This window comes from Molothrus aeneus, chromosome 6 (assembly GCF_037042795.1).
Source record: "Molothrus aeneus isolate 106 chromosome 6, BPBGC_Maene_1.0, whole genome shotgun sequence".
In the NCBI taxonomy this organism is placed as follows: Eukaryota; Metazoa; Chordata; class Aves; order Passeriformes; family Icteridae; genus Molothrus; species Molothrus aeneus.
The window spans coordinates 31,596,277-31,622,611 of NC_089651.1; the positions used below are offsets into that span (position 1 = coordinate 31,596,277).

The 26,335-nt window shown below is 36.3% G+C and overlaps 1 protein-coding gene across 1 annotated transcript; it reads left to right on the plus strand.

Annotated features, from left to right (window-relative positions):
* The first annotated feature begins 10,835 nt into the window (after window positions 1-10,835).
* Window positions 10,836-23,486, plus strand: LOC136558222 (formin-1-like). Its single transcript, XM_066552543.1, has 2 exons — window positions 10,836-10,872; window positions 21,447-23,486. The coding sequence occupies exon 2, from the start codon at window positions 21,549-21,551 to the stop codon at window positions 23,484-23,486; it is 1,938 nt and encodes a 645-aa protein (XP_066408640.1). The 5' UTR covers window positions 10,836-10,872; window positions 21,447-21,548.
* The last annotated feature ends 2,849 nt before the right edge of the window (window positions 23,487-26,335 follow it).

Sequence of the window (26,335 nt, forward strand, 5' to 3'; positions counted from 1 at the left end):
CCCAATCTAAAACAATTCAAAAAATCTTCTGTGGTGCCATCAAATTACTTTTTTAGACTACAGTATTTGTAAAATATTATCAGTTACTTTAACATTCTTAGGTTGACATCCTAGGTTTTTCCAGAAGATACTTGAACAAGTGTTATTTGAAAAGACTTCTATTTAATTTCTTACTTTGTCTTTTAGAATTGTGCTAAAAAAAACAAGTACATGTCTATTTGTAGGATTTGTACCTCAGTGGCCAGTTGCACTGAAACTTTCATAATTCAGAGACATGTTGAGTAATTATTTCAAAAGAAAAATATTATTTTACCATAACATCATCTTACCATTACCTATTAAGAAATTCCATTATACACTAAAAAAATTGGTAAAATGTAGATAGTTATGAGTCACCATATCTGACTCTACATATGGTTGTGTTTCTATTCCTCTAATTTGCTCTCTCTCATAATCTTTACCCACCTTAATTTCTGGAAGTTGTCAATTTTGACCCCAGAATGCTGATTTGTAGCAGTAATTGACAGAACATTATTCAAGCAGAATTGCTTCTCTTTATCTTCCAGACAATGCAGAAGATAAAGTCAGAGACTGCCTGTTATTTTTCTGTTCAGACAGAGATAACACCACCTGCCTAGTATTGCTTTTGTCACATGTCAAAGTTCTTCCAAGGTCATAAATCATTAGACTATTTAAAAGAATAAGTTACTCAATTTCTACCAACAGTAGAAAATTTATTAATAAGCCTTTTTGGCAATGAATGAAGGAATTCAATAACATTTACGTCTCTAGTTCTAGTTCTATCACATACCCTGTCCAATAGATCACTTGAGTAAGAGACGCTGGTGGAATACCCTCTTTCTAACAGGTTTATGGGCTGAGTAGCACACCATCTGCACTTGCTTCCTGCTAGGGCTCTGGCTGAGCTTATGCAGTTAGTTTTAATCCATAAAATCCTAAATGACTAAGTCCTGGATATTTGTAGTCACCTCTTGTTTGGTACTACTAGAATTCTGTCTATCATATTTTATATATTCGAAGGCTGTTGGAAGGTTCTTTCCATAATTTACCTTTGTAACTTTTCTTTTTAATTATGGGACAAGTCTATAAAAGATATAAAAACCTGATTGGAATATTCTGCTGCTTTAAAAATTATTAAAAGAAATTGCAGATGAAGTTATACATCTAATTGGAAATTAACAAAATAAAAAATTTACATGTGAATTTGAATGACCATATGCAAATCTTAAATTACATAAAAGCTTATCTACTATTAAAGCCATTTAAATAACATTTTTTGATATCTTACATTATCTTAATTTGTTCTTATTTCCATTTCTTCCATAAATAATTTGATAGCTTTAACCTGGTTTGTCATAAAATATACACATTTAGTTTGGGGTTTTTTCCTTGAAAACCTTGTTTTCTTGACACTTTTCTCTTTTTTAATACATATAAGTATTATCAATACTGCATTTAAATTATCTTGACAATGTTTTTCTTTTCCCTTTACCACCACTCCCAGAAATCTGTACATACATTATCGATCTTTCAGCAGTTTTCTTTTAAATATTTTGGTAAAGTGTCAAGCAGGCTGGAAGTGGTTTCTAAGGGAAAAACATGAAAAATATGTATTTATTTAATATTTATAATAAATGTGGGAAATGAGATTAAATTTCATATTAATATTAATGAACACACTGAATTAGGATGACTATGAAACTAAAAGGCTGTCGGAAATAGGGTCAGTATAACATCTGATGTGGAAAATTGTAAATACCTTCTTTGTGGTTTGAAAGTGGCTTGGTAATTTATAAGGTTAAAACTAACAGTAATTTGTAGTTAATTGAAACTAAAAAATAACTTGATCTGAAGCTTCATAACCATGAACAACACCATCTTATGAAGCACCTATAAAGTTCATCTTTCTTTTTTATTTCCTCAATGTACATACCCTTGCATAGCATTATTTCCAGAAGCTTATGTCCATTCTACCTTCAAACGTGCTTCCTTAAGCCTCAATTCATCTTCACGCATTCAATCACATCTTTTGCTCTGAAATTTTTTTGTTACAAATATTTGTCACTTTTGCATACATCTCTTTGAAGCAGGTGTATTGTTGTATGAGTAGTTCTATCACAGCTCCTCCACAGCATATCTGAAGGTAATACAACTCCTTGTGAGAACCAGTTCTGTGATGATGCAAGCTTTGCTTTATTTTGCTTCTTACACTGTCTTAGCTGTTCTGATCAAATACAAGCTTGAATTACCTTACTCTCTCCTGAAGGTGTGTGGGGAAACGATACTTTCACACTCTTTACTTTTATAAAGTTGCTATCTCTGTTTCAGCATACATAGGTATATAGTTTGTGGTAACTGGGAGTGGGGCTGGGGCTGAGCCTCAACCCCAATGGGTAGACCTGTGAGAAGCAGGTGAGCAGCATTGACAGCAATGAGCCATGGAGTGCCAACCACCAAAGGGAACCGTGGGCACACAGGTGCAATGCAGGAACATGAGGGGTGTAAAAGGTTGGGCTAAAGAACAAGAAGGGCAGATGCTTGTGGCCCTCTGTTGTGAAATGATGTTATTCTGTATGGGTAGATACCTGCAGCCTTCTGAACTGGTCTGGTGGGTAGGGTGGTCTGGCTTCAACTCTGCATGGGTTGAAGCCTTCTGATATTGTATGGTGACACTCTGTGTATTATGACTGTCTTGACGGGGACATATGCTGTGACAAGAGTATGTTTAAATTTTAAGGTTTCATCTATTCTATTGTCATTATTTGTGTTGGTACTTCAACTGAAAGAGTTTCCCAACAGTAACTAGGGCACTTGAGCACTGCAAATCTAAAATCTGTTATGCTCCTTCTCCTGACTCTGTCTTTAAACAACCAGCCAGAGTATTTTGCACATCATTTGTCTGCTCCAAGCAGTAGCTCGCTTTCTAGATGGTTGGTTTACTGCAATGGTCAGAGTCTGCAAGATATAATTAATTTTAAAATACTTTAATTTAAAAAAAATTAATTTAAAAATACCATCTTTTGGGGGATGCCTAACTCTCCCTCCAATATGAAAACAGTGAATGCCACTTCAGTAATCTTCCTTACCTGCTCCTCTGACATGTGCCATTCTCAAAGTAAGGTGTAAGGTCTGTCCAGTCTAATTCCATGCAGAACTTTCTTGTAGAAAAGATCTTTCTAATACTGTGGTATTTACATCTGTGTAATTTACATCTGTACCATGTGTAATTGTGTAATGCTTACACAAATAACCACTTTTGATATCCTGCTTCTGCTATGAGTATTTGAATATTTTTGTCCCAGAGGCAAACTTGGAGAATATTCCAGAGTATCAAATTGCAACTGTGCAATTAATATATGAAAATATTCTGAAAAATGCATGAAGAAGTTTTTTGTGCATGTAACAGAGGAAAAATACATTCGAAATTCCAATAGTTTATTGTATTCTTCTAAAAGCTTCTTGCACGTGTAGGCAGTGGTGGGGGGCATATTTCAATTGTTTTGTTAATCTAGGAAGATTGCACACAGCTAACTATTGCATTTCCTGTCAAGTAGACTTTAGTGAAAGTAGGTTACTATGTGGCAGTTTTTAATAACAGAAGACATCTTTTGTATCTCTGTAGCTGCTCTACAATCTGTCTTCCTGTGATTTTATGACATATACACTTTTGACGTGTTTGTGCTTTATGCTGGAAAGTGGCTTTGGATAAAAGGTTAGATTGCTGTTGTTACACACACTGGTTTTAAATCCTATGTTCAGGGGTCAAGTTGGATATTAGGACCATTAAGCTGAATATCTTTGCCCAAAATTTTGCTCTTCTAATATATTTACATTATTAAACTACTGAGTGGATATGAGTGGATATACCTAATGGCCAGTCCCTCACTGTCATCTGCTTTTGAGTACATAAATACTACACCACGAACTTTGAGGGAATAACTGGCTTGTGTGAGTAGAATAGTTATTGTTTCCCTTTCAGAGTGTGCCTTTTATCAATATTATCATTGTGATCTTTTCAAATCCTTAAGAAAGAGCAGCTATCAGGAATATTTCTGAATGAGACACCATTTGCCCATGACAATTAATTTCAAGAAATTGAAGTTTGTTCTTTCATTTTACCTGCTCATAAACTAAATATACCCTTACCAGCCATTTACAGGCTTAGCTTCCCTCAAAGTTCAGTGATTAAATCCTGTTGCAGAGGCTGAGTTCTATACTGACTGTCTTTCCCCAGTCATCAAAGCAAGACTTCTTAGTTTGCTTTTTTCCCCCCATGCAAATACTATGTAAATAAACATTTCAGCTTTTTAACATTTTTAAATCTGTTGGTCACTGAGCCTATTTCAAGATACGTCTATATCTTATTTCATATTGTATGTTGAAACACATAGGTGTAATATTGCTTAAAAGAGTATATTTTAAATGCAAAACATGTAGAAGCTTTTTTCAAAATAAGAATTTTACTTAAACAACTGGAACTATACATTTTCATGCCTTCTAAATCCAAAGATTACTCTTATGTCAGAAAGCTACAAAATTTTTCCAAGTGTATATCTGGGGGAATGGGGAATTCCATGGCATTCAGGGCCATAGAAATATACTAAATTTAAACTAAAATTTTTAACATGGTCAGACTGATGACTGTCAGCTGATTAACCTATTTAACATTGTAACCACTGTGTTTGACTCTGTTAGGATTGCAAAGCTTCCAACTGCTTAGAATCTGAAGGTAAATTAAATAACATTTGAAAGACCAGCACTACTGCTACATGAGTCTTCTTCCTGGAATAATTGGGAATATAAATTGTGTTGTTCTCTGCTGCCTTAGACTTGGCAGGCTCTACTTTTTTGTAGACAGTGTGCATGCCAAGTCTGGTCAGCATCAGACAATTATAAAAACTTCAAACTGGAGACACAATTTCAAGAAATGCAGTCATTAAACATCTGAAGCATTTTAACTTTGGGATTTATTTTGGTGAGATTATATAAATTATGGTTGTAAATAAAGTATTTCTTAGTAACTTTCATCCCAAAAAAAAGCTACTTCTGTTCTAAGCTAGATGATCTCTTGTGAGAAATGTCAAACTCACATGATCAATTTATGAAGTGGCTTATGTGATTAAATCATGCAAGGTTATCTGTTTTTCTCCTTCCATATATGTGTTGTGCTTGCAGAGCAGCTGAATGTGTGATTTTTTTTCCTGAATAAATTGAGAAAAAATCCTCCAGACATAAAGAGAAAATTGTTTGAAATAAAGTTTTTTTTCATAAAAACTGTATCTAAGCTTAGTAGCTAATTGTAATCTTACAGTGCTACATTATGGTCTACTCCTGTCACTTTGGAATAACACATTTTTCTGCATAATATAGGAAGAAGTAATAGTCCATCTTTGCAAAATATGCAGAGAATTGGGTTTTTTTCATCTCAGTTCCTTTTTTGTGGTGAGTTTAGACATTCCCTTAGAATGTTCTTTAACTCATCAAAGTGTGAAAGTGAGATTCTCACTAGCTAAAAGCTTAATTAAATTTTGCAAAACACCTTCACATTTCCAAAAACAGTTGAAGTAAGTTCAGAGAGGTTGTAAGAGTCATTGTACAATTCTGAATTTATTTTGCAAATATTTTCAGACAATGGTGCTGAACATTCACATTTTAGAGAAGGTGTTATTCTTTTTTGTGCATAGATTGCTTTTCTTCTTCTTTACCTTTTCCTTCAGACTACTAGGCCTGCAAAATTATAATTTTCCATCTAATTAATGCTACTGTTGCTTGACTGCATATAGTTGAAATGTGTATAAAACCTCTGATATAGATAGAAAAACATTGATTTCCTACATTGAAACATTGTTTTCCTACATTTCTATTTATTGTGCAGAACTACTGGATGTTTTGTATTAGAAACATTGGATCATTGAGTATTACTTTGTTTTTTTCTTAAATTGGCATTTTTTAAGATATGCTATATCTGTTAAAGAAGTTTTGTTATTATTTTGGTCTCTTTATTTTCTCTTCAGACTTTTGAAATATTAAACTGTAGCATATATATCATGGATAAAAATCTTCAAGTGAATACTGGAGACAGAAGTCTGAATTGCTGTTATCAGCATATAGAATAGTGTGCTGAGGGTGACATGGACACCAAGAGGCTCTCCACTCGTGCTCTGCAGTTTTCCGTGAATCCTGTATTTTGAACGTAACCTTTCAGCATGCTGAAACTGGGCTCTTAGTTATAGCTTTTAACATTTCTGCACAAACTGAATCCATTCTGCTTAAGGAAATGTACCTGTATTGTTACATTTGATTCTAGATTCACTAGTGGCTGTAAAATAGGATGTGTACCAGAGAAAGAGAGGAGTGATAATGATTTTCTGCTGTCCCAAGATTTTTTTATTCTTAAGACCATTTCTGAGGGCAGTTTGTCTCCACAATCTTTCAACCAGTACAACTGATATGTATATCTGGTCATTATACTCAACCTTCTTTTTCTTTTCCAATTTATTTTTTCTGGACACAGAATTTCACTACTGACCTAAATAAATGACTGTATATACAGCTGTTAATATTTCCCAGGAGGTATTTAATGCCATACACAAATGCACACATTTTTTTTCATAATCTTAGTGTTTAGTTTGCATGAGGAGAAGTCATGCCAATTTTATTGATTTTATGAGATTTGATGGTGTAAAAATAGCTTAATGTAAATCTGTTGGTATGTAGCATATGCCAAACAGTAAACTCCTCCTTTTTCAAGTAACAGACAAGTAGTTGGTGTTTATAATCTTCAGAGAATGTTTGATATTTCCATGCATTTATTTACAGAATGCAATATACAAATAAAGAGAGCTTTTTCTTAGTGTAATTTTATTTTGAAATTTTAATTGTCACCAGTTTCCTTAATTTTCTTCTTATACTTAAGCCTGGCAGAGAATACCTCAATTTCAATGTACTGATGAAATTGATCTACCACTTCACCTTTAGTGTTTTAGCCACTTAAACACATACTCATTTCCAGAGAGGTCTTCCACATTGTTTTCTGAAACATTCTGTCTGCTTTCTGCAGCAATCCTGATTATGCTCTCTTCCTATAAAAATAAGTAAGTTTTCACCCCGCTCTCAGAATTTTGCATACACATACTTATATTTGCTGTAAGACTGGCTTCCTCCCTGTCCAAAATCAGGTCATTTAATAACAAGAGTTGGCAGCACTTCAAAGTCATGCATCCAGGATTTTAAAAATTGCAAAGATTCTCTTCTGCTGTCTTTTGAAGTTCCATTTTGTTAATCAGAGAAAAAGCCATTTTGGCCAAAGTTACTTGATTTGGTATAATTTGAAACAGGCAAATCTGTATTTCTCATTAGGATAAAATGTTTGATATTGATGTATGTAATGGTTACTAATGTAAACTATAATATTTCTGTATTAGATAGTTTTAGGTCAAAAATTTATGAATAAACCAAGTTAACACAATGCAGTATATGTTGCAGAGGCAAAAATAACTCAAAAAACACTGCTCAAAACCCCTCCATCCAATTGATTTGAAACATGCATTTCAATATATTTGCATTTACATTGTTCATATAAGCACTGTTATTGCTTGTTTTCATATAAGATGATACAAATTAATCAAGGTCCTATAATTCCAATTCTATTTATTTTAATAATTTTTAAGAAAGCAGATGGTTTCTTACACTTAACTGGATGGGTGGTTTTGTGTTTGTTTTTTTCTTTGTCTATCCATTACATCAGAAAATAATACCAGAATTGTAGTTGGTCCTGTTAAGGATTCTATAAAATTCCACAATTTGTCCTCATAATTATTGAGCAGAGTCTCTTCTGAGTTTTAGATATGAGAATAAAACTGGCAGCTGGGACAGAGGGGATCAAAATCTGATGTACTAGTTAGTATCTGGTATTCCTGGAATGACAACTCATGCTGCTGTTCCAAGGCATAGATTGTTTTGGGTCGAAGAATATGGGATGATGACACTAGGGAGATTTGAGAGGGTGCAGGAGGAGGAAATGAAGAATAAACAGTTCTGGGTGTATTTCCTATGACATAAATACATTCAATTCATGTTTCTAAACAACTTCAGGAATAGATTTAAATCTTTTTGGTGCAAAAGCAGCCATGTAAATTTAAGCAGACAAAGAATTGCTGCATTATGGAGCTGCATTTATTGGGAATTCAAAGCATTAATTTTTAGATGAAAATATTAAATCTTATATCCCTGCTGTGTGGAAGTGTCAGCTCTGATGTACAATTTTAAGACAAGAGAATAAACATATTAAAAACCTGAAATACCTGTTCAGGGATGAGAATTCAATGCAGGTATGGGGTAAAAAACCAGAAAATAAAGTTGTCTTATGTGTGATAGCACTTTGCTTTTTAGATCTTCAAGTGCAAATGTACTGGTAACAATTGCTTTGGCAGCAAACTGTGATTTATTTCCTACTCCCCTTTTTGCATTATGCAGTTCATGCTTTCCTCATGTACCTGTAGATTACCCATACACCTTCACATTTAGATTACCATACATCTGCATGAACATGTTTCTGACAGTAATACAGAAAAGTATTCATTCTTTGAGAGATGAGCACAAAGAATTATGAATAAGTAGTTGGCCAGCCTGTATCCTCATTGTTACTCCTTAGAACTTAGTTTAGAGTTAGGTTGTCAGACATCAAAGCCCATCAGACATTATTTCTGAGAACACTGTTGGTAAAGTGTTTAATTGATTGTTAGCTATGACTTCTGGTTATTTTCCAACCTTTCCAAATAAAGGGACAGCCTGAACAGGAGGCTGTTACTCCTTGCTTTTTTCCCTGAAGGTCTTTACTTGTATGAGCCTTCCACACTCAGAAGAACTGAGACTAAAGCAAGTGATAATGACACTAGTTCCAGTCAAAAACATGGGTTATTCACTGGAATTTAGCAGTTTGTAAAAGCTCCTGAAAGGTTTAAACAACAGCTATGGTTTATTACCATACACAAAATCATAGATGAAGAAATGCAATGGTATGGTAGCTGAAAGTAAGGGTTGTTTCTTCTAAAGCAGGGTCAGTTTGCATACTGGATGTAGTGAATAGCTTTCAGCTCTAATTAGTGTATTAACTTAGCAAATAGAAGACTTCCAAGCTTTAATTTCCTTTAAAAATGGAATGGTTTCGAGTTCCTTTTTGAACACATTTCTGCACGAGCTCTTACCAGTTGCTTCATAGCAATCCATAGCAGTATTCTATATGGGGTAAATGAAGCAGAAGGCAGGTTGCATTTATCCTATGACAAGATGAAAAGCTGATTACGCAGATGAAGTGGAAACCTCTCAGAGATTAGGTTTTGCTCTCACTGTGCCCTACATTGCAGCCCAGCCTGACATAATCATTTCATGTTGGTTGCTTTCTGTGAACTTGTGTTTCCACACAAAACACGTGTTTGCAAAATGAAGTTACTAAGAAAGTAATTGTTAATCTTTGTTTCAAAGTACTAGACATCAGAAGAGCAAGACTGACTTTCAGCCAGGGTTTTTTCCATTCCCTTGTCTGCGGATGTGTCTCAATATGCAGAGTATGAGCTAGTACATGTGTAGGTGACCAGCTGACCATCAAAAAATATCAGGTAAAAAGTAGAAAAACTCATTTTAATAAGTTTTCAAAAGGAAAGGAAGATGTGAGTGGTCTAAAGTTATAAGAATCTGATAATCTTTAGTGTTTCGAAGAGAGGTGGATGTTTTCTGTTTAAGTTCAGTAAGATCATAATTATTTATGAAAGATCTGCACAATGAGAAAATAAAGAATTTAATAAACTAATTAATGAAGTAGAATGAAATGTGTCATTTTCAGGAGGCTACAAGTCACAGTGAGAAAAGGTATTTTGTTGCAATATTTGACTACACGGGCAAGGGTCTTAAATGCCTATGGAAATTACAAAATTATCTCTTTCTCCTAGTTGTGTCCATTACTAGAAATGTTTTAACCCTAACCCTGTTACTACTGAATTGTCGCTATTTTACCTAAATCAGTTATTCCAAAAGCTTTTTTCTTCATTCTGAAGAATGGAGAACTTCCAGGGAGGAGTAGCAGGAAGATTACTTGTGGAAAAGTGAGATTCAGACCAACGAACTAGGTCCTTGCTCCACCTAAAATTATCTTCCTTGAAATACCAAGGTATTTCATGAGGCAGTTTAGGACTGCAGCTTGTATTCTGCTTTTCCTCTTCTAGCAGTGTTAGGAGCAGAGGAGACAATTTCTTGTCCTCTAATGTTGCGGTCCGGAGTTACGCCTGGTTCGCTTGAGGGCTGTATTGCAATTACTGTGGTGAGCGGTAGCGACATGATTGGCAGCGATGCTCATCCAGGAGGAGAACAGATTTGACGGATTATGCAACGGCAGTTAACGACGAAAATAAGCAGGCTGCCGCCGCGATGCGTTAGCTTCCCTCAGCCGCACGCTTTGCCGAGAGTCTGCTTCTGACGCCTCCAGGGGCGGCAGTCCCGGCCCCGGGAGCGGCGCAGCCCCGCGCGCGCCGAACGGACCCACGGCCGCCGCCGGATCGCGCGCGGAGCCGGCGCGCGCCAGCCGCGCAGCCCGCCGATTGGTCAGTGCCCGGCCGCGCGGCCCGCCCATTGGCCAGCCGGGCCGTCAGTCCCGCCCCGCGGGAGGGAGCGGTGCGGCGCGCGCCCCGCAACGGGAGCGCCCCGGGAGGCGGTGGCGGCCCCGGGGGAGGAGGAGGCGGGAGCGGCGGCGGCCAGAATAGCGCGGGGCAGCCCCGCAGCCGCCCGGCACCCCGCGTCCTTCCCGGCACCCCGAACGGCAGCAGGAGCATCGCCGCCCGGCGCGCTGCCTCTCGCAAGGTAATGTTCTTCGTTCGCTTGCCCACCGGTCTGCCCATCTGCTCGGTTCCCCGCAGTGGCTCTGCCGCAATCGAGTGGATTACAAAATAAAACCACTAACTCGGGACTGCAGGGAAGGGATCTGTTTGGTTGTCATTAGCATCTCGTCTTCTCTCTGGCTGCTTATTTATAAATAGCTTCGGGGGGATCACGAGAGCTGTGATCTCTTAGTTTCTCTTGCGGTCCGAAGAAAGTCCGTAGATTTCCTCCTCCCCCTTTCTTGACAGCGCTATTAAAATAAATTTAACTGGATTACTTCCCCCAGCCCAAATGACTCTTAAACTATCCTCGATTTCTTCTAGTCTGGTGTGCGGGATAGGCGCAGTGAAGCGGGGAACGCAGATTGTTATAATTCTGTAGCGTTTGATGTGTGCAAATGCCGTCGGGCACTCGGGAGGGCAGATGAGTGGGAAACACGTGACAAATATTTACAGCGCTCAGACAATCTGTTACTCTGGGTTGGGAACCTTATAGGGGTCACCATTGCAGATGAGGCTGATGAACTGTTACTGATGAACTGTGTTAGGATGCATTTGTATGCTGACATCTGCTAATGTATTTTACACGTAGGAAAAAGACAGATACTGACATTCTGGAGAAACCCTTCTCTTGCAGCTTTGCACAGTCTCCTTTCCTCAGCTGCAATATTAAATCATGATACTACAGACAGTGTTGGTCTGGGAACTGTATATACTTAGTCCTTCCGGCTGTCCCACAGTCTTCTTGTCTTGTGATACTTGTTTTCTCAAGTGTGTAGCAGGAATCATAATGAGTTCTTTTCTTGTAGCTTCACAGAAAATCAACCAATTTTAAAAATTGCTGAGAAATTACAGAGGAAGGAATTTTGAATAAGTTCCTAATTTTAGTTAATTTTTACACCCATCCTTTGCATCATTCAGGATGGCTTTAATGATCATTTTACTTGTAGAAATATCTTGCAGGCGTTATCATTAAACTAATATGTGCACATTTAAAGATATTTCTACAAGTATATCAGTAGTATTCTTGTGAAGTTTAGGTAAATCAATTCCATGTAATGCTGTGAAACTTTCACCTTTTGGGTAGCTTGGATTGTGCTTGCAGGTGGAATAGGCTTGTTTTGCTAAGTTTCAGCAGAAGCAGTTCAGCAACGTTGGGTTAAATGGAGAGTGAAAGAAAGAAGAACTGCTTTTTTATGTTACTATAAAAAAACTGTCAACGCATAACATCAACTTAATTTGAAAGACTGTTCTGAAGACAGAAGGTTGCAGTTTGGTATGAAATCAAACATGTTGTGAGCAATAGAAATAAGTTTTCACTTGAGCTGAACCTATCTCATTGAAATTCAAGTGGCATGGACATGCATGTTCCTCTGTGGTTTTTTAATGGATGTATGTGTAGGGGGTACAGCTATATGGGCATGGATGACTTAATCATGTAGTAAACAAAATGACAATGTTTCTCTAATATTTTGCATCTTGTGAAGGTAAGATTGAAATAGAGGCATAGGTAAAAGATTATTAACTCTAGAGATTTTCTTACACAGACAGGTTTTTCCAGGAAATTGAAATTTTTCCTTTCAATTTCTGTTTTCAGATTTTTGTGTCTGTAAAGTGAAAGCTGTAGGCAAATATGAAGTACAAAAATGGGAAATGGCTGGGTTTCAAAATAAATGCCAAGGTAATGAACTCAGCTTTATACTGACATTTGTCAGGATATAAAAAGGTGGTGAAGAAACAGTTCTGCCTGGTATATGAAGAACTACTTGGCAGGGGGTGACATTGGGGGTTTTGTGTATTCAGTCTTTCATTGGGGGGTTTGGGTTTGGGGTATTTTTTTTTTGTTGTGTTTGTTTGTTTTATGTTTACCTAGGAAAAGGCCTAGGGCCTTCACCCTATCACTTAACAAGATCATCCTTTCTGAGGCTTTGATCCTGCTTTTACTTGCACATATAAAATGTTTGAAAATTGAGCCAAAAGTTAAAGCAGCCTTTGCAATTAAATCCAAATAATACTTTCCAGACAGTAGTCAAGAGTAGAGAAAAAAAAAAGCAAGAACAATCACAGAGGTCTTCATTAAGGCTCAGGGATTGAATGGCTGTTTGCTCCTAGTGTATAGTATTTAAGAACTGAATGAGTTCTATTCTTAAAAACACCCAACTTTTCTATGTGCCTTTATGATGCTGTTTCCAAAAATTAGTTTGCATCCCTTTCTCCACCCAATCTTCCTGGAATCTAAATCTCTCACCTTTTAATTTTTCTTTAGCTATTTTGGCATGAAATTACTTCCTCTTTTAGCTTGGATCTCATATGACTTAAAAAGATATACAATCTGAATGTATATTCCATTAGGGTTTAGGTATCAGGAGGAATACCAGAATGCAGGAAACTGGCCATCATGGAGTAAACAAATAGATATAACTCAATGAAATCTGAACCTTAACCAAGTGTCAATTTTTTCTACTGTTTCAGCATGTTTTATACAGTATTATGTATAAATAATCTATAAATTATTAAATATAATCTATTATACATTATATTTATACATTATTCCTTGATGACAACCTCTCATTTTTTAGTTAATAGTCATGTCACTGCTATAGTTGCTGGTTATGACCATTAATGTTTATTTCCCCATACTTAGAGACAGTAGTGCAAAGACTGCAATAATATTTTAATGACAAATCCCAAGCTGGTTCTTGATTTTTTAAAAAATCTGGTTTAATGTCTAGTGCCCAGAGTAGTTCAAACCTCCTCTGAGACAGTGGAGCCTATAGAGCTTAGATCTGTCTGTAACAAGAAACCCAAGGGAAGGGCTCTTTTTGCCATGATCATTTAGTCTTATGCAATTTCATTGCATCTTTCCAGATTATTATTTTTCCTTTTTCTTTCCTGTAAGTGTTGCCAGACTAGAGATACAGTATCTATAGCTAAATATACAATATGTATATCTCAGCACTTCTGGCTGAGAAGCTGGAAAGAAAGCACACAAAATGTGATGCATGAGCTCTTATCCAAGTCACTGTCTCCTAGCCAGGCAGGTACTACCATTTCTTTCCATGGAAGATTGAACCTCCAGTCATTACTTTGGACCTTCAGCATGACTTCAAATCCAGTTCTATGGGGCTATAGTTGAGTGCTGATTATCTCTGCAAGGCCATATACATTTTGTTGAGTTGGGCCCTTAGAAAACTACAATAGATGTTTAAATTTTTTATATCCAATTGCTAATCTCCCCCATTTAAAGAGTCATCAAGTCTTATATATTAATATAAATGTCACTACTGAAATCTTGAAGTAAAATAGGCATTTCTTATGTCAAGATTTAAGTTGAGATTTTTCTTGGTCATTCTCTTGATGTGGTATTTTAAGCTTATTATATTAAAATACTGTCCTCTTCATGTTTTAATCTTATTGCTTCTTTTCCCAGTGAGGGTTGTATTGTTGATAAGTTTGAACTTCCATGAGAGATTTATGTAAGCTGTTTAATCTTAAACTAATTTGGGTTTTATTATTTTAAAATATTTTTATTGGTAAAAATGCATTTGCTGTTGACAGACTTGCTGAATTTAATAAAAATTCTGTGTTCAATCTTCCATGATAGGGAGCAGACCAAGAAATTGACATTGACATATAAGCAGTTAACCATTATCAAGACTTTTAAAGATGTTAATGATATGCACTTGGGACTGATAAAACAAACTAAATGTAGATCTAAAACCCAGTGTCTACTTCTTTACCAAGCCTTTTGAAAACCTATTATCTCTCCTAGCAATTTGGTTTATAATTTTTGTTAGTTGCAGTCATATTTTGAAACCATTTAGCTATGTATGACATGCTACTAGCAAAAAGTTGGAATGAGGAAAACAAAGGTGACCATAGTTCTCTGATCTAATACTTTCTCCTTTGAAGTGTTAATATTATCATCCCAAGTCATTACATCCCATTTTATCTCATACAGCCAAGGTATTCAATACTTGACTTATTGTTAGAATTTTTGAAACAGCCAAACATTCCTTACGGCTAAAGTAATTTCAAGACCACTAAAATTTTTGAAGGGAGAAAAGTTAAAAGTGTTACTGAGTTTATTCTCAACCACTGCATAATTTTTTGAAAAATATGCATAATTAAAAATAGATTTGTAACTTGTCAAATACATTATTTTAGAAAATTGTTCTTGATTCATAGGAACTTAATGTGGGACAGAGTCTTTGACCTTTAACTATAGAAAGATATATGCAAAACCTGCTGTATTTTGTGAAGGAGTCCTTCTATAGGTATAAAATGTTGTTATGGGAGACGTTTGAATTGCTGTTATTATTCTTTAAATTCATTTCCTCTCTTGTTTTCACCACTGAAGCATCCTTATGATTTGCACCTCATTTTGTGATTAGTCCAAACTTTTTGCAGCTGTGTTTTCTTCCCTTGCTGATGAAATAGCTCAACCATTTGCTGCAGTGTAGCCTTTTTTTTTTTTACTTTGCTTTCCCTGAGTACTGTCCTGGGTTTAAAGTTCAGGATATATGGCCAGATAAGTCTCTGAAAGTGATGTTTGGTGAAAGATCTCTGATGTAAAAGGCTGTACATTAAATGCCTCATTTAAATATCACCATGAAACTAACAAGCATGGGCATTCAATAATTAAATAAATAAATATGTTCTTTCTTGGTTTGGGGAAATTAAAGATGTTATTAATACAATACAGAACAAGATGCAGCTCTTGCTGAAGAGTTGGCTACTTGAACAAGCAAGATTAAAGCTTTTGGACAAAGATTAACAAGAAGATGATCCTTTTATTTAGAAAATACTTACTTAATTCATGTTATTTTCCTGTAGCAATATCCTATAGTTGCTGCCAGAAGTAGAAACAAGTTACTGTGTACCCTGTAAGACTTACCCATTGATCAAATACTGAGAAAAAAATGTTTTATTGTAAGGGGTATTATCTATCTGGGTTAAAACTGGAAAAAGTCATGTGTGCAGTTTATGACCCAAGTCTGACATGCAAAAATATGTTATTGCAAGTTTGTGTCTTTTTGTTCAGTATAAATGTAAATTTTTTATCTTACTTATTCTGATAATATATTTTATCAGGATATTTATTTATCAATAATAATTTTGTGCTGGAATATGTAGAAGTTATGTTTTAGATAATGTGAATAGTTTGTCTGTAGTAGCTGTTCTGGTCTAGTATGACTTTTTGTTTGTTTCTTTCTTTCTTTGTTGCTTGAAAATCAGCTGACAATTAATAAGTGCAGTTTTTCATTAAGACATCTGTGACCTGAGGCAAAAGATATTTTCCTCTTGCCTCTAATTACTTTTTACATAACTATATGAGTTCATCTGAATGTTAGCCACTATCCTCTGTACACATATCGAGTAGTTTTCTATTTTAAGTTATAAGACTTCATTGTGAGTGCTCATCTTAGGTACAAAGGATATGGAAAAGGTTTTAGGGATGTAGGGATGTTTTAGGGGAGAGGTATTTGTCTGAATGAGGTATATATATCGATGTAAAATTAGTAAAGCACCGTATACCATGGGATTGCTGTTGAGGAATAAACCCTGTCATTATTTAAAAATAGACAAAATAATTTTAACATTTATTTTAATCTCCAGATTTGGCAAAATACTTTTTTCACAGACTTTTCTGAACTATAAGAGACCCACCCTGATCATTGAATCTAACTCTTTAGTGAATGGCACATACAGGGATAGAACTCACAACTTTGTCATTATTAGCACCACGCTCTAACCAGCTGAGCTAATTACAGGTTTTCTTACCATCAAAGAGTTTGGGGTAATGTTTGTTTGCTTGTTCATAAGGATCTTTTGCATCACTTTGAATCATAAGTTTGGGCTTCTACATATGGTGAGAGTATGAGAATTGTTTTTAGTGGTACTTACCTTTCAGTTTGCCTCTTCAGCAGTCAGAAAACTCTGTTCTAGTAAAAAAAAAACCAACAACCTAGAAGCAAGATTGACTCATCTGCTCTTTTGGTTCTTTCCATGCCACATGTCTAAGAGCAAGGTGGAGAGTGTAAAAGCCTGACTGAAGTGCAGAAGAAATTTGTTTGTTTGTTTAAATGCTGTACTTCTTGAAATAGTCCGTTTCAAACAGGCTGTTACTGTGTTATTTCTTTAAGATAGGTGTACAGATTGCCTTTGCTCATTCTCTGCTTTAATGTCTGCTGGTTTCCTACGTAATGTGCATCCTACATTAAAGACTTTTCATATTTGTAATGTCCATTGCAGACTTTTTTATTAGTAACCTCTTAAACAGTCAGGTGGGTGAGTTTGTGGTGGAAATCCCATTTGGAAGCTAATTTTTGCAAATTAGTCATCTTTGACAAACAGATTTTGGACATTTTTGTGGTATGGTTGACTCCAAAAACAGTTTCATGAGGACATGTTGTGTGACAACTTCTTTTTTTTTTTAACTTGCTGATGCAGTTGTGCCAGAAAAAGATAGATATTACTTTGCTAAACAGAAGTAGGCTACAGAGGGATGAGAACTTTCATGTCGGAGTCCTTTTGGGAACATGTTTTTGAGACCTGGTGGTGCAAATAATAAATCTATTATTTTATATTTGACTAGCCAAACATTATATACATTTTTTTGTGAAAAAGGTGAATATTAGTTCTAAACCCCAAAGTACCATCACTGTTTTTATCCATCTTCTGTACACTAAGAAGATAACATGCATGTTTGCAGCTATGTCAAATGAGACAGTGATCTACGAAGGACCAGAACAAGTATGGGGCACTCTGGCTACTGAGAATGTATTTGCTCCTAGTGAGGCATCATCATATTATGCACTCCAGCCAGAAACTTTTAAACCTGATTTTAATTAACTTTATATGCCTCATGTAAATTATCTTTTTGTTGAATTGTGGTTTTTGGTTTCAAGAAGTTTTGAGGAAATCCAAAGATTTCCTCATCTTTGGACCACAAGGATGATGTATTTAGAGATCTGGGTTTCAGATTGTTTCATGGACTCTGTCCTCGATTTCCTGGTTCACGGTGTTGGATTAGATTGAACAGAATGACACAGCCAAAGGTTGTATTTATGGTTAGAAATTAGTTTTGGTATACAAAGGTCTGCACTGTGGATTGACTTAATGACTTTCCACCCTATGTTTTGGGTTATTTCTGTTTCATCTGAATTTGCTGGCAGGACTCTAATGTGCTTTAATACTTCCCTTGTGCTGTTGGATGAGATCTGAAATTTAATAAAGCAGCTTCCTGTCTGGCATAGACTGTTTTATATTCCTTAATGCTCTCTTTGCTGGTGTAATTCAGTACTTGAGAAGTTGTGAAGAGCAGTATTTTAAACTACTATTGCTAACAATAAGCAGTATTGTTCAAACTATTATACAAATAATTAAATACTCTAAATTTGGTTGGTATTTTTATGTGTGTTGTTTGCTTTGGGGTTTTTTTGTTGGTTTTGCCACAATCCAATAAACACAATGTAGACTTAGAGTTGGAAAGTTCTTTATGGAATTCTTTTATTTATGTTAAAGCTGCTGGAAGGAGCTGTAATATTTTGTCTTCATTAAGATATTATAACCTTTCTCTTTCTAATGACAATATCTTTAAGTCTAATGAAAATTTGAAAGAACCTCAGAGAAACTTGAGATTTTAGGCAAGAGAAGAAAATTATGGTGTTCATCTCTATTTTTCTCTATCAAATAGTTGTGCTCAGTAAACAAATATTATGGTAATTTAATTTCATTGTCTTCAAGCTGGTGATGTGAAGCCTTGGTCTGTTCACATTTTTATTACCTTTCCTCTACGATGCTTTTGCTGTTATGATGTGTTCATTAGCTACATAGCTCAGAACGTTAGTCACAGAACGTTAGTGTGCTCAGAAACAGGTTGTCACCTAGTAACAATCAGGTATTAGGGAGAGCTGGGAAAGTAAGGAATTTCAATTCTGGCTTACTTAAGTATCAGAGAAAGGAGGAAGGCCATCTGTCATGCTGAGAAGGGAATGATGTGTCCTGCTAGAGAAAAGGAGCTGTAGGAATGGGGTTCTGGGTTTTTAAGAGCACATTTTGAACAGCATAATGAATGGATGTGTTGGCATTAGACTTTGAAGACCACTGTGACATTTTTTGTCATTGTTAAACTGAAAGAAAATCCATCAGCAGAGGAGGTTTGCTTTTCAGCAGCCTATCAGCTGTTCTTTCCAGTTGTTAGCTTTTTCTGCGTAGATATTTTTCCTTGAAACAGTATTCCTCAAAGCCTGAATCCCACAGCTCTGCTACTATGCATTGGAAAGCTGCATAGAGAAACTTAGCAATGATGCTGAAGGTTGCTTTCATCGCTCCATGTTGTATGTTCTGTAGTTAGAATTTTAAGTTTTATTGGAATAATGGGATTTCTACTTAACTTGTATGCTTTGCCTGAATGTGACTTTATTTTACAATATTTCATTCCCTAGAGTAAAGTTTGCAATAGATACAGTTTTATAAACAGATTGCAAAGTGAACAAAAAAGTTGAGGATGAGTGTTGTAATAACATTTGAAAGTCCTTTACCAGTTTCTTTCCTTGATATAATTCTCCTGATAGTTTCTTAAAATGCTTCTGCTTATAGAGCAGGGATGTCACTTCTTTCTTTGTTTTCTGATGGAAGATTATAAAAAAGGTAGAATAAGAGGCTGAAGGCAAGGAAGTTAAAATGTTTTCTTGGTCACAAATACATCTACTAGTAGAAATAAGCTTCAAAATACCAGTAAACAGTGCTGTGCATGGTATCAAATAATCTTTTAAATCCATGGAAGTTTTGGTACAGAATATAACATTGGCCTAATAATAACAAAGTGCCCTTTCTGTTATTGCTCTTGTTACTAACACTGTTTTTTTCCTAATAACTGACTTTTAATACTTAATTTCAAAGCCTGCATTAATTTTTTCCTTACAAGGAGTTATGCCCTACTCACAGTGAATCTACATTTTAATGTGCCAATATGTGTATGCCCATTGTTTTATTTGGTGTAACTAAGAAGAGAACTAATAGCGTGTAGCCTTTATACTAGGTTCAAACTGGCATAAGTTTGCTATTCAAAGATAACAATTTACAAAAAAAAGAAAAAGCTCGGTACATTTGTATATTTCTAAGTGAAAAAGAGCTTTTAAATTTAATCATTTTTGCAATATGATTCAAAGAGAGATGTAGGTCTTGTTTCAGTAATGTAATGATTCAGAACTCAGATTAGATTGGAGGAGCTGCTTGGTTTTTGGGAGGGGCATAGCAAATCTGTGCAGCCGAGACAAGGGCTAGCTAGTTCTCTTATTTACACATATCATCTTTTGTCACAGAAAGAACCCCAACCCAAACCCATGCATGTTACCAAAAGTAATGTGCTCTACAGAATAGGGATGGCTTGAACCTGGTGATATCATAGATGTCATTTGAGGATAGTAAATTTGATCATAATGCCTGGGTCTCTAGCTACTGAGTCAGTCGTCAAGAAAAGTAGTGACTAAATGTTTTGCACATTTCCTACCACTTCCTATACATGAACAGTTTTCTGAATTATGCCGCTCAACTGTTAACTCCTGGTGACAGAATTAAGGAGCTCATACAGCTCTAATGGAGCCATATGAGCTCTCATTGTTCTTACTTGTTACTAAAGACAGATATCTCCTCAGTCTTTAAGGATTTTGTGTACATTTTAAGAATTTTCCTGGCACAAAGGATGATACTACTCAAAGTAAATGGAAAGTCTGAAACTGTTTAAAGAACATTATAAAGAGATGCAATTAAATTACTACAATAAATGACTGCTTGTTGACAAGATATTTTGGGTAGATGGTGCTTGATTCTTACAGTTGGGCTTCACTAATTACTTATAATAATTTATGGACATCATTATAAAATGATATCTAAGTCTGCATAATAAAAACCGATACAAAACTTGTAAATCTTTGGACCTCAGCAAAGCTTTCAATACTGTGTCTCAAAATACAATATCCTTCTGGACAAAATGTCCAGCACACAGCAGAACCTATATTTTGTTTTGTTATTCCAAGTTTTCTTGATGTCTTGGCAGTTCCACAAAATAGTACAAGAAGAAAATATTCAAACTTTTTTATTGCCTAAATGTTTTCTTGATAAATAAAGCAGGGAGACCTAATTACATTGTGATGGTCTTATGCTGGTTCTTGTGCTGAGTAAAAATGCAACAGGCATGCTTGAATGGTTCTTTTTAGTAAATGTTCAATAGCAAGTTAACTTTTAACAGAGAGAAGGCAAGAGATTCCACCATTGAAAAGTAAGGTCTGTTTGAAATGGATGTTTTAGTGACCATCTTGATGGAACAGCATTGACTGAGAACCCTGGAGACAGAGGAGTGATGTATGAGAGATAAAGATTGACTCCAACTATAAGTGTTAGCAATGTCATTGTTTTTATGTCATATTTTCAAGGTAAAAGATTTGTATCAGAAAATACTGAGAGAAGATTGTGCTTCTGCAGGCTTGTTATTTGTCTTATTAAATTTGCCATAATCAAGTTTGACAGGCTTCTCTTTATTTTTTCCAGCAGACAATATTATTGTTGAAGATTAGTCAGATGCCTTCCGTCCATTCCCTGCCTCACATGCTATGTCATGCAAGCTTTGGAATACTTAGAACATAATTTAAATGAATGACTAATTTGGCAAGCATAATGGAAGGCACACATACCATCCTCCTGTTGCACAAACCCATTAGAGAGCTTTGTTACATCAGCTTCTATCATCCAGAGGGGGAAGTCACAGGATTTACTTATGTGGGCTCTGGAACTCTGGATAGAACCAGTGAGAGTTTCTGTGGCTGCTATCAAGTGAGGGAGAGGTTAGACATGGCCCTGAGAGAACGGCCATATAAAGACCATGGAGTTATTATTTTCAAGCAAACTACCACAAAAGACCTTCTCAATGAAATGTACAAACTGACTGCTGAAAAGGAAAACCTGTTATCCAGTGTTTTGAGTTCTCATCATATTCCAGACCTTAAGGCAGGACATCAGGAGGAAAAGCGACAGGATGTTTCCGGAGTCCCGACACTTAAAGGTGATAATTACTCCATTCTTACACATCAGCAGGAGTTACTACTGCAGGATTCTACAAAGAGAGACAATTTGAATCACAAAAAACTGAGGAAATACAGAAGGAAAGAGAGTTCTGAAGAGATCAGACATCGTAAAGAGGGAAAAAAGATACATGAACATCTCTTTTTACTGAGTACACAAGACATGCAACAGAAAAATAAGATGGTCTCCACAAGACTTTCTACCAGGAGTTATCCCAGCTCCTTTTCTCCCTCCAGCTGGCTAACAGTAAAAGGTAAGGATAATTTACCAGTAGACAATAGAATACAACCAGAAAGGTGGATAGAAGAGGGGTATTTTCTTAAGACTAACAAAGCTGTGAAATTGGATGCTGACTTACCAAGTTCTAGCTCAAAAGACATCAACGATGTTGTTGCAGTTGAACCAGTAGATAATGGAGAATGCATTCCTGAAGTTACCAAGGTACAACAGAGGACCACTTTGGTGAATTCACCTCACTACAGTCTGTCTAACAAACTTGAGACATTAAGTAAATCTGCAGCTGCTAAAGTCTTGAAAAGTAGCAAGTATGCTGAGCCAGTATGCAAGGAGAAACCAGGAATCACAGTTCTTGCTGGAGTCCAGGATTTCGACACTAGTATTGAAAAAGTTACCAACCCCCCTGCAGAGTCTTTGCCTGACTCTCACAGAGATAACAAAACCACTTCTCCTGTTCTCACAAGAGCACATAACGAGGTTATATCAAGAAGTGATGTGTACTCTGTAGATGAAGCTGCTGGAGACTCTAATAACAGTGTGCTGCAGGAAAAGGAGGAAGACAGCTCTGGTTTGCAGTACAAAGCAGAGAGAGTGCACATTACTGATGAGTCATGCAACCTTGTGGGAGCAGTTAATAAAGCTCTTCTGAAAGTTATCCGGAGCGACAGTTTAGATGAAGCTGCAGAATGGAAGAGACTGCAACAAATTACAAGAGTAGACAAAAACCTGCCAGGCTCACCATATGAGAAAAGGACCACGGTATCCCAGAGAAACAGCAAGCATTTATTTTTGAACCTGCCTGTAAATGAAAGTCCTGATATTCCTCAGACAAGTAATAATCTTAAACTGGAAGAGAAAAGGCTGCATTCACCCCCATTAGCAGCAGTGAGTAATGTTTTTAGTAATTCATATCCGCTATCTAATACACACAAACAAATGTCACCTATTCCTTCTCCGTTATCTTCGAGACTGCCCAGCCCGCAGCTGCACCACCGGATCCTCCCGCTACCAACACAGAACACCGAGGACGAATCCATGCTCAGTGACTATGGCCATGGAAGGCACGGTGCTATAAACTTCTCTTTCAGTGATTTGGAGCCACCATTTTATCGGAAGTTTTCTGATCCTGGAGAATTGGGATTTGCCAGCAGACAACGGGGCCTACATCAGAATGCAACTGCAGGACATTTTGAAAAGTGTGCTGTGCAAGAAAAATTAACTACTCGGACACAGCAGAGTTTCTGTCCAGGTCAGTCCTATTTCACATATTCTTAAACTAATAGAATCAACCAAGCATGAAAGTCTTGGAGGGTTTTCTGGGTTTGTTTGCTTTGGGTTTTTTTAATACTAGCTAGTAATAATAAATACCATGTTAGCTTAAAAAACTATTTTTTACTACTTACAGACTGGGTTACAGCTATAAAAGGTTTCAAGATAGATTTTTTTGACAGCTTATTTTCAGTCTTGTTACTGAATGACCTCTTAGCCAAAGTTAAGGGAAAATCTTTCTGTATGAAATGAAAAAAGCTCACATGCTTATTTTACTGCTTTTCCTGTGCTGTGTTCTAGTCTTTCAAAGTGTTATGGTAACATTTATTCTCCAATATGTTCTTTTTGCTTGTTTGGCTTGACTGATAGAATATTTTCTGCATATTTTCTACAGTGCCTTAAAGTATAGGACTGGTGCTTTGACCATTTAGCTACAAGGTTGATGTAAATTCTGTTAAGAAAAGGCTTGTTTTTAAAATGATGGCATGCAGGAGTCCTGTTACAATGTATTTGAGTACAGTGCATGGGTTTATTTATAAAGATATACTGTGTAAAAATGCATAATTATTTTTGTTAGCTAGATGATCAGCATCTATACTCTTCATTTTTAACTTAAGGAGAGGGAAGGCTGAAGGACCTAATTCTGCAGTGATCTAGGTGTGGCTCAGACTGGTCCCTCTGTCTTACAGGGGGGCTGGCAGAACAAAGTGACACAAAAGGGGGATTCCAAAATGGGAGGTGTGTAGGGATGTGAAACCATTATGTTCACCAGAGGGTGTTTAATACTGCCTATGAGGTTTGCATTTATGCCAGCTACTTCTAGAAGTTGTGCTAGTTCCACTCAAGACTAAATCAAATTTAAGATGTTGGTGAGTTTGGTGAGTTGAAAAGGCTGAAAAGATGGGTGCTATGCTCTTCTTTCATTCCTTTCTTGGTTCTTGTTGTGCTGTGCTGTCCTACCCCTCTCATTACGTCTTGTACTCATTGTACCTTTTGGTGAGCTGCTTTAGCTGACAAAACCAGCAATTTCACCCCTTTATAAGAATAAAGTAGCACAGAAAATCTTTTTCTTTCTGTTTTACATTAGTTTTTTTTTAACTTATTGTATCATTTAGAATTGTTGGATGTGGAACTGTACCTATGATGCTGTACTCTTGTACTGTCTTTGGCTGGGATAGGGTTAATTTTCTTTACAGCAGGTTGTATGGAGCAGTGTTTTGGATTTGTGATGAAAGCGGTCTCAATAACACAGGGATGTTCTAGCTTGTGCTGAGCAGTGTTTGCACAGCATCAATCCCTTCTCTGTTTCTCACTCTGCATCCCCCCAGTGAATAGACCAGGGGCTGCACAATGGGCTGGGCGGGGACACAACCAGACAGATGACCCAGACTAACTAAAGAGAAATTCCCTGCCACATAACGTCATGATCAGGAATAAAAGTGCAAAGAGGGGGGCTTTAGAGGGGTTAGCCATCTTTTGCCTGGGACCTGGCAGGGCTTCAGTCTACCCATGGGAGGCGGTGAGTGATTGCTGTAGCATCACTTGTTTCATTTTTTTCTTCCCTCTTTTTCTACTTATCTTTCACTTATTAAACAAAAATTTTGTTTGTTATCTTGACCCCCAGTTGTTGGGGTTTTTCCATGCCTCTTCCCCCATGCCACTTGGGGAAAGGGAGGAGGAAGGGAATGAGTCTGTGTGGTGCTTATTTTCCCACTGGGCTTAACCCACAATGGTTTTACAAGAAACAAAACAACACACATACATACTAATGGCATCTGTTGGCTGAAAATCCTGGCTATTAAGCAGAAACATCTTTGTGAAGAGAAGAAAAGCAAACAAGCCCAATTTTAGTTCTTGTTTACATTTACCTGGACACATTAATACAGACAGAAAATATCACAAGGTTTGTTTTCTTTTGTTATTGTTTTGTTTTGTGTTTTTTTTTTCAAGTATGATTGCATGCTAGCATTATTACTGGTGTGTCAGAAAAATCTGTGACTTTAAGGAAAAATTCCCTATTTTGCTGGCATATATAATACTGTAGATATGTCTCTGCATCTGGGATAATGACTTACATTTCCATCTGAGCCAGGGGTGGAATCATTCATCTTGACAGAGCATTTGGGTGGAATACCACTCTTCTGTAAACATACATGAATAATAACTAACTGACTATAGTTCAGTGAGACAAATGATGTACCTCCAATTCTAGTTAATGTAAATGATATTAAGATTTACAGTTATAAACCTGCACCCCTTGGATTCTTATCAGATTGATTCTTATCAAATTCCTCTCATATGTGAGGAGGAGAGTTCAAGATTATTTTTCAGATTTGTCTCCAGTGGGGTGTTACTGTGAAATGTTTTCTTTCAATTCCAGTCAGTTATTAAATTGTGTAGGTATCTACAATGACTCTAAGAATTATGGATAATTTTGGTCAACTTTTTATCAGTCAGGTTGATTGAAAGATTTGCTTCATGGCAAAAATAATGGCCTTTTGTATATCTTTTCAAAGTTCCATTGCTGTCATAGTATGCACTACTTCTTCCTGAAAAGCTTTTGGAACCTGTTGTTACCTGTGTAGCTTTGTATTTGGAAAATTTCATTAATTAGTTAGATATTCTAATTTATTAGTTTAAATTACAAGTTGGACTCATCATACAGCTCTACACATAATTTTAATTCTCTTTTCTCGTCATCTGTGAAGAATCAGGATTCTTCACAGACTTTCTCAATAATTGGCGAATATTCCTTTAGTCAAAACTGAAGCACCTAATGCAGAGTGCCTGACTTCTGTACTTCCACTTTTTCTCAAATTCAGTTTCTTTATAGATATATAGATACATATATGGCA